This window comes from Morone saxatilis, unplaced genomic scaffold (assembly GCF_004916995.1).
Source record: "Morone saxatilis isolate NCDOM2014 unplaced genomic scaffold, NCSU_SB_2.0 Contig2, whole genome shotgun sequence".
Taxonomy (NCBI): Eukaryota; Metazoa; Chordata; class Actinopteri; family Moronidae; genus Morone; species Morone saxatilis.
Window position 1 is genome coordinate 2788397 of NW_023339762.1, and position 8856 is coordinate 2797252.

The window sequence follows — 8856 nt, forward strand, 5'->3', positions numbered from 1 at the left end:
AACCAGTCATCTTCTGCGATACTCCACCTGATCCCAAGCTAAGCCCTAACCTCAACCACAGACAGTGGCGTTACGGCAAACATCATTTCAACTGGATGGAAACACTATTCGTAAGTCTGGAATACAAACTCAGAACTAGCCATCATTTTCCACAGCTGTGAATTGTCTCAACATGCAGTAGGCCGTAAACAAGTTGAAGAAAAGCAAATATCCCACAGATATTTCTAGAAAGTAGTTCCATTGTTTTTCAGTCGTGTTATTTCTAAATGCTGAAAATGTCCATAATAAGCTATCATGACATTGCACCAATACGTTTTCTGCCCCCTGGCTGCGCACACATCCTCAACTGTTTATAAACAGGAAACATATCACATTTGGCAATCTTTGAAAATTAATGTGGCTGTTGATTCAGGGGCTAATTTCATGCCAATTCAAGAGGTGTGGATAACAATATTTATTCAACAAAATAGTGAGAAACTGCAGGCTAAACTAAGCAGGTAATAGAAATCTGATCTGTGCCTCAATATTGGTGTAGCCTTGCTAAGAAGATTGGTTTGTGGCTGGATCAATAAAGTCTGAAAATTAGACCATTGAGGCTATTTACCAGGGCAGCATTTATGAGTGTGTGTGTGTGTATGTGTGTGATTCTAGTATTTCTATATTTCTGAGGACCTGTTTGACTCTTGCAAAGACACTCTCACTAGTCCTCACTTCTTTACGAGGCTTTTTTAAGACTTGAGTGTAAGTTTAAGGCATGTCATGCTGATATGTTGTTAAAGATTTGAACCATGGATTAAATGTAGTGGATAAGAGGTAATATACTGAGTTTACACTGGTATACTGCCTGTGTATGTGTGTATGTGTGGGTGGGGACGTGGGTGTCGACACAGCAGAAATGACTAGGATATTGAACTTTTAAGTAAGTTTAGCGAGAAATGAACAATCTGCAGGAAATTATGTAGCAGAATTAGATGTTTGTAAAAGGCAGGAAAAAACAACCACGGCTTGATAAAAAGAAACCAAGTAGCAGAACAAGTTTAATCAAAGATTAAACTTTGAAACAACCTTGCCACTTGGGAGGGAGAAAAAGCTTTTCTCCATAGTGACTTTTCTTACTTTAAAGAGAGTTAAGAAGACATTGATTTATCATTTTGGAGAAAGTTGGTAGTGTATTAATGATTTAAAATAGAGTTAATTCACCAGGGAGTCGGTTTGATACAAAGGAAACGCAAACCCAATTACCAGACTTGAAAAACTTTTGACAAATAGTGTGTGTGTGTGTTTGTCAGAGAAACCCAATTACTGGACTTTCTAAAACTTTAACCTTTGACAAAATTGATCTGTGAGAACGTGTTTGTCGGCGTCTTTTCATCAGCAGGAAAGAAAAACATTCACAAGCTCCCTGTGGGATCACATGTCATCTTACTTCTTTACAGAATCTCATTCCAAGGTGTGAATTCCCAACAAGCTTTTACTTTCAGTGACAAAAAAATGCAAAAGCTGTCACAAGCAGTAGAATATATAGAAGGGCCCTCCAGTTAATTTTTCGGGTCATTAAAATGTGGTGGTTATAAAATGGAGATATTGAAACGGTTGTCGTTGCGCTGAAGTAATCCATTTTCAAAATGACTGTCTGTAAGCCTATTAAAACTGGCACCAATCTGATCAGTATACCATAATGAGTTCTGTGTGTGTGTGTGTGTGTGTGTGTGTGTGTGTGTTTGTGTGAGCTTTATAGTAGTAGAAAAGTCAGTTCGTTATCTGTATCTATAAATAACAGCTTTTCTGGAGTTAACCTCATTGTCTGCGCTCTCTCTTAAACCCTCCTCCTCTCCCACCTCTTTCTGCTCCACTTGTCTGGATGAACCTCTTCATTATGGACTGAGACAACTTTGCAGCTGTTCTGTGTGTTTGTGTTGTGTTGTCGCCACTAGAGCAGATGGCTGAGGGAAACGCCAGTGATTAGCCTGTCTAACTACATCCCTGGCTGTCAGTAATAAGCTCACCAGGAGCCTCTGTTAGCCATTTTCATACTGACAAAGACACATCCAGGTAGCAAACAAGTGGGTTTGTCTGCTGTAGCTCAGCGCTGTGAGGGGTCAACTGTGTTATTATCTCAACAAAGCACAGAAAAGTGCTGGAGGCTTTGCAATGGTCTTTTTATAAATGATAACTTTAAAAAGTTTGCTGTACATTATTAATGTTGATTCTTGCAGTTTTTATTCTTGCTATGGATCTAATTAGATGAGTCAAAAATATAACAGAAGGCATCAATACACGGTAAAATCTGATGAGTTAGTTCAACTCAAATTGTTTAAGGGAATGACTGCCTTAAACTGTTTAAATCTATTTACTCAAACAATTTAAGCATTAAAGATATTTGATTTTAATATAAGTAACTACCTTAACAAGAATCTATTGTTAAGGTAACATGGGTAAATTAAGTGCTGTACCTATAACTGTACCAATTTCATTCACTTAATTGAAGTTAAAACTAGTAAGTATGTTGTACTCATATGCCACATTTCTCCAAACTTGTTTAAAATGTGTGAACAAAATTTATCTGAATAAAGTAACTTAAATGCGCTTCTTTATACAAACACATCTAAAATTCGATAAGAACTAACAACAAAACTAAACATTGTGTTGTCAGGTTTTACAGTATAAATAATTGATTAAATGCAGTGTAAAAATATAAAACTTATATTGTATTTTTCCTGTAACCTCCAGCCAGTTGTTTTTTCAAGTCCTTAATTTTTCTTTTAATAATTTTCTACTTCTACTGTATTATTTGTTGACATATTCATTTTTATTCTGTTTTTTATGTTTCTGGCTCATCTGATAACCTTGCCTTTTGTATAATTGTATTGTATACTGAGATCAGGATAATCAAGCAGTATTTAGTTAGTCATTATGAAAAAAAGCTTGATATTTCATTTCATATCATTTTAAAAAAAACATAATTAAAATAAGAATATAATTTCCTTTACAATTATGAAAACTTATTTAAAAGATATCAAAATATTATGTTACCTGTTGAGTATTCAATTATCTTTGCTTCGTCTGTTTGTCCTTTTAACACTTGCTTGAAACAAGATCTCCTTACAGCTTCATAGCTTCCAAAAGGGTGATTGCTAATGTTATCCTCCAATTAAATGACAAAAAGTGTTCCATGCCTTCCAGAACAACACATAGAAAATGATCAGGCTGAGTTAGAAGAAGACATGTCAACCTCACCAACTCCAGCCGTTTGGAATGAATTGTGCATGGTTATGGACCTTTGCCTGCACAGGTGCGCTGTCCAAGCCTCCAAAAGAACCATGGCTCGACGTCCCCATGGACCAGAAAGGCTTATTTAGCCCATTGGTAGCCACCATGCAGAGAGTCTGTCTAAGACTGCTCAGGCTGATGGCATCAGCTCTGGCAGTCATCCCACTTGGCTGTTTGTACATGTGGCCTCACTCAGATTGAACCTGATGCGCCACGGCCACCACTCAGTATTGGTTTCCACAGCGTGCGTCACCACTCTGCTCCCTTGTAGACATGCGGCTTTCTTGTCTACGGCCGTTACCATGGGAACGGAACTCCAAGCTGTCTCACTGGCACTGAAACATTTTCTTTCTGAGAGGGCAACATGTTCTGGTCAGGACGGACAATACCACAGTAGTGACATGTATCAACAGACAAGCGGGGCTGCACACATTGGCACACAGACTGATTATATGGAGCAGCTCTCGCCTATTATAGATTCGAGCCATGCACATGCCTGGCATATTGAACCAGGGGGCAGATCTACTGTCCAAGGGCGACCCTTGCTACAAGGATTGTACACTCCACTGCCAGGTGGTGGCTCAGATATGGATCAAGTACGGTCAGGTGGAAATAGATCTCTTTGCGTCAGAGAACGCTCAGTGCGCACTGTTTCATTCCCTGCTAGAGCTAGAGATATTTCAGCTGCTGTGTGGCCAACCATGGCCTCTACCCACCAGCAGGAATCTCTTGTTGCAGGCGCACAGTGAGATCCTTCCATCCACATCCAAAATGCATGGCTCTACGGACCTGACCCATGAAAGGTTACATTTGACTACCTACAACCGGGCTATTCAGAGCGCTAGGGTTTCCTCTACGCGCCTATATGATGGCGAATGGCGCGCGTTTGATGATTGATGCGTAAAAGTGGGGGTGATGGCTTTCCAGAGTCCTATACCCCTTATCCTGATGTTCCTACAGGAGCTGCTGGATAAACGCATTCTCCACTGTAAAAGTGTACCTAGCCACTATATCAGCATGTCACATAGGCTTTGGGGAAAAAATGGCGGGTCAGCATCCTCTCGTTGGCCAGCTTAATAAAGGAGCACGGCACCTCAGGCCGCTGACCAGAAACTTAACTGCCCCGTGAGATTTGTCAATGGTGTTTGATGCAATGTCACGCCCAGCTTTCGAGCCATTGCAGCAGCTAGAGCTTAAAACGCTCTCCTTTAAAACGGCCCTATTACTCGCACTGGCCTCACCCTCCTCCTTTCTCTATGCAGGAGCAGGAACAGCTTAATGCGCTCTGGACAGTGCAGGCATTACACACATATGTGGATAGGACAGCTTGATTCAGGAAATCAGAACAGCTGTTTGTATCATTACACCACATGTGGGAAAAACACTTACAAAGTAGTGTTTGTCTATTGCAATGGCCTATCATAGAAAGGGTTGCAACCCCCTACAGATTTGCGTGCTCATTCCACTTGTGGTATGGCTATGTCTTGGGTATTGTTTGTAGATTGAAGACAGTACGTTACGTCAGGCTTTTATAGTAAGAGGAAGTCCCTCCTCTAAGGAGCAGACTTCATGTCTGTCTGCTAGTCAGGACTGGCGTAGTGTAAAAGAGCTTCTCGGTGCACCACAAAGGAGTGTGTTCCATACTGCGATATCTTACTTATGTTAAACTAAGGTTAATTTCTTAACCTAAAGTTCACAGACATTGTAAATGTTGATACCATGACAATCATGCAGTATAACATACACGTACCACAGAGGTTTTGTGATGCAAGTGAAAATCGGCCATTGAGGTATACAGGTTCCCAGGTTCAGCTGACTGATTTCCCAAAGTAGTTTGGTGATGCAAGTTCACACCTATCGTGACATCACCCATTGGTTTGCAGAGGACCGTTTTCATGCCCATTATGACTGTCAGTCATGTCGGTTTTTCTGAGCCAGCAATGGTGAAGTACTGTGAGTTGAGCTGCTCTCATTGGCTGCCCTTAGCAGTAAACTATGGCATACAGTACACTACAATATGTTTCTCAAAAGATTTAAACCAAGAAATGGCTTATGCAGTAGAATCAATAGAATCTTGATTCATATTTGATCAACACTGTCTAGTTTTACAGTATGATCTAATTTCCGTGCATTGCATTGTGACTTGTCAGTGACAAGGTAGCCCTGCCCTAAAGCATACCCTGCTTTATCATCTATGTTACTCTAAATGGGACCATAATTTACAAAATGAACATCATGCTGTGTGGAAGAAGACTTGAAAATAAAGATTGAGACCACAAACTCATTAGGAAACTGTTCACTGAGCTAAAAAATCAAGTGAAAAGTAGGGTCATTTCTACATAAGACCAATAGTATTAGACTAATTTTTTTGCAGTCAATGGAGCCATCCCTGCTGGCCATTAGAAAGAATGTAGATTTAAGACACTTGCGTGTTGGCTTCTCTTCACAGACCTGGAAGATCTGCTGTGAACAGGTGTATACAATGGTTTAGACCACTGAACATGTTTTTCAGAAGTTGTGCTGATCAATGCTAAACAAAAAATTACTTGGTTGAATTCAGGGAAAGCTCATGGTGTGCATTCAAATAACTACTTTGTTAAGGTAAGGAAACCTTCATCGTCATGCAGTAATAAACTTTTGAAAGGCAACAACCACAGTTAAAAGAAACCAGCGTTGACGGTCAGGAGGAAGCAAGCAGTGGTCACCTGATGTTCGGTTGACCATGTCCATCCAACCTGACCCCCTTTAGGGGCCTCTGAACTTTGAGTCTTGTTTTACATAAAAGCTGCTGCTGACAGTCCAACTAAGGTCCTCTGTTTGTCTTTATATCTAAAATGTGTGTTATAGCACTTGAAGTGACAGATTTAATCACAAAACACAAGTTTTTTTGTCTTGCTTTTCTCAGATCGAAATATCATCTGCTGAAGGTAAACATTAAACACCAGAAAATCAGCCTAGCTTACGGGCTTTCTTCTGTCCATAATTGTTAATGTGCACATCTGTCAGGAGAGATTGCTGTCTGTCTGACGCAGCACTGTACTAATCCTTCTATTAGAGGTTTTAAGAAGCCGTGACAAGAGAGGAGATAGCATTAAGCCCTCTGTTGGCAGCCGAGCATCAATCTATTGACAGCTGCAAGTTTAATCACTCGTATTAGCTCACATGCATATACACAGTGAAAAACAATCCTTACACGTAAGCATTCGCACGCGCGTGCACACATCAATCTGCGCTGTTGTCTGTCTTGGGGTGTTTTTAAACAGCAGCGGCTGGTTCACAGTCTGATAATGGCTGCTGTCTAGAAATGTCCTGTTCCTGCAAGACAGTCATCATTCTCATCAATTACCTCCTCAGAGCTTCCACACACTCCTCGGCGAACACACACACTCACAGAGCACACAGCTGGTGCCTCCGTTTGTTCTGAGCAGCGCTGTTACCCGGCATACTCTGTTGTTACGCCTTGTTCGCAACTTTACCTGCCTTCTCATTTGCTTTACTCATGTCAGGCTGTCTGTGATTCTTTGTCTCATCTTCTGCTGTTCTGTCAGACTCGGGGAAATGCACGTCTCTCTTTATGGTTTGAATCTTTAAACTACACAAGGTGTGTTTGATTTATCTCAGTAGACATTTTGCAGGCTTCAAAACTGGGCCAACATTTGCATTCATTACCATGTCCTTGTGTTTTTTTTTTTGTGTGTGTTTTCTTTTTTTCAGGTATGCAAAATTTTCCCAGCTAATATTCAGCCAGGATTTACTTTTCCATCCCTGACCTCTCTTCTCCCTCCTTCATCACATTCCTTCTCCCTTTTCTTCATTCCTTTCTGTTTTTCTGCTTAATTAAATCAGTTACAGGTGGCCTGTTTATTTCTCGCTACATTAATAGTGAGAATGTTTAGAGACCTGGCAAATTTTGCAGGTGAGGTAAAAAAAAAAAATACACTTAACATTCAAAAATTAGCCTACTTACAGTACTCCCTGCTGGTAATGACTGAACTGTGTGTGAATGGCAACTATAGCTATGTCAAACACACTAACCTTGCCAGAATAGTTTTCAGACTAGATTCCTTCTTTTACATCTTCCTAATCCAATGTGCTTTATGATCCCTGTAATTGTTTGTATTCATTTTTATTTGTTCGGTTGCTTAGTTGGACTGTCTGACAGTCTAATTAAGGTTTCTTGGTTGTCTGACTACAAAGGTTTGTTTGTTCTTAGGTCTCTCCCGAAAGAGATCATCCCGATCTTCGAAAAAAAAAAAATTCAAAAAAATCATCTTACACACACTTCCTGCAGTTATTGTGTTTACTACTTGGTTCCATTGTACAGTTGAGTATAATAATGAAATATGTATAATATGAAATATCACTTAGGGGTAATCAGTTCATCAGTGACATAACAGGGGTAAGAAAAAGGGTTGAGAACCACTGAATTAAGGGAACTTGGGATCCTGTTACCATTCTGCAACAATACAGTCCAATATGTGTCTGCTATTTGGCCATGGCCAACCATTAAGTTTTAGTTTTGGGTAAAGGGTAAAGGCTTAGGCCGCCCTGATCTACAGTGATTCTAAACTTCAAACATACAATGCAGTATGTATAGTACCCATAAACCATATTTTGATAAAAATTAATTTGCATATAAATAAGACTAAAATTACAGCTGCTCTGTTCAGAAATTCTCACAAAAACACAACTTGATTTTTTGAATTAAAAAAGACGATAAGAGCACACTATTACGACATATTAATGTTTTTCCACAGGTCTCTTACTTTTAGCTACTAAAGCTGATTGGAGGCCCTTAAAGGCCTTCATCAAATACATTTAATGAGTCCTCCATCCTCAGTCCTTGCTTCTGTTTCCCAGCAGAATGTCTACTACACCAGCTCCCAGCAGCTTCACCTGGGAGTGCTGAGTCCGACCATCGACGATGACGACAACAAGTGTCTGGTAGACGTGAACAGCAGACCCAGGCTGCTGGAGTGCAGCTACGCGGCTACCAAGCACATGAAGCTCACCTGGACGTTCACTCAGGTAAACAACACTCAAACAAACGGCTGCAGTTGTAGATTCACGATTCAGTCTTTGCAGCGAGACCCTTTATGCACAAGAAAGACATAACAAACTCCAGCTGTGCACATGGTTTACCCAGTTTACCTCCTTAGCTTGGATGCACCTTTGATCGTATTGGTTTGTTAATTGGTATTCTGTATGTAGCCATGCTGTTTCAGGTCTGCTGGACCAAAGCCCCATGGTTTTAGAGTGCATTTTTACAATTCAGTTATGTAGGATTCATGCCTCTTCTTCTCCCCTTTGTTTCCTCTACTGGTTTTGTTAGAGCATGGATCATTCTTCTGCTGTTTTATGAGATGGGCGTTTTTAAAAGCACATCTACTTCAGTTGGATAATGAGCTTTCACACATCCACAGTTTCTGACTTTTAACAACCCTCTGTCTTATTTTTAATCTTCACACTTTTAATGTTGTCTTAAAATGTGACAGATAAGTAGAGGGAGCAGGATAATTAGTATAAAGAAGACACTACTGTATTCATGCCCTAGGCATCTCTGGTCTGCGTGTGTGCCTTTGTACT

At 40.2% G+C, this 8856-nt stretch overlaps 1 protein-coding gene across 2 annotated transcripts in view; it reads left to right on the forward strand.

The window, feature by feature from the left end:
• galnt18a (UDP-N-acetyl-alpha-D-galactosamine:polypeptide N-acetylgalactosaminyltransferase 18a) overlaps positions 1-8856 on the forward strand; it is a 159353-nt gene that overhangs the window by 130580 nt on the left and 19917 nt on the right. Inside the window, exon 10 of one of the 2 annotated variants that reach the window (XM_035664434.1) lies at positions 8131-8298. In XM_035664434.1, the coding sequence (XP_035520327.1) occupies positions 8131-8298 (168 nt within the window). The remainder of the gene's footprint in view (positions 1-8130; positions 8299-8856) is intronic. The other variant, XM_035664436.1, reaches the window with a different exon arrangement.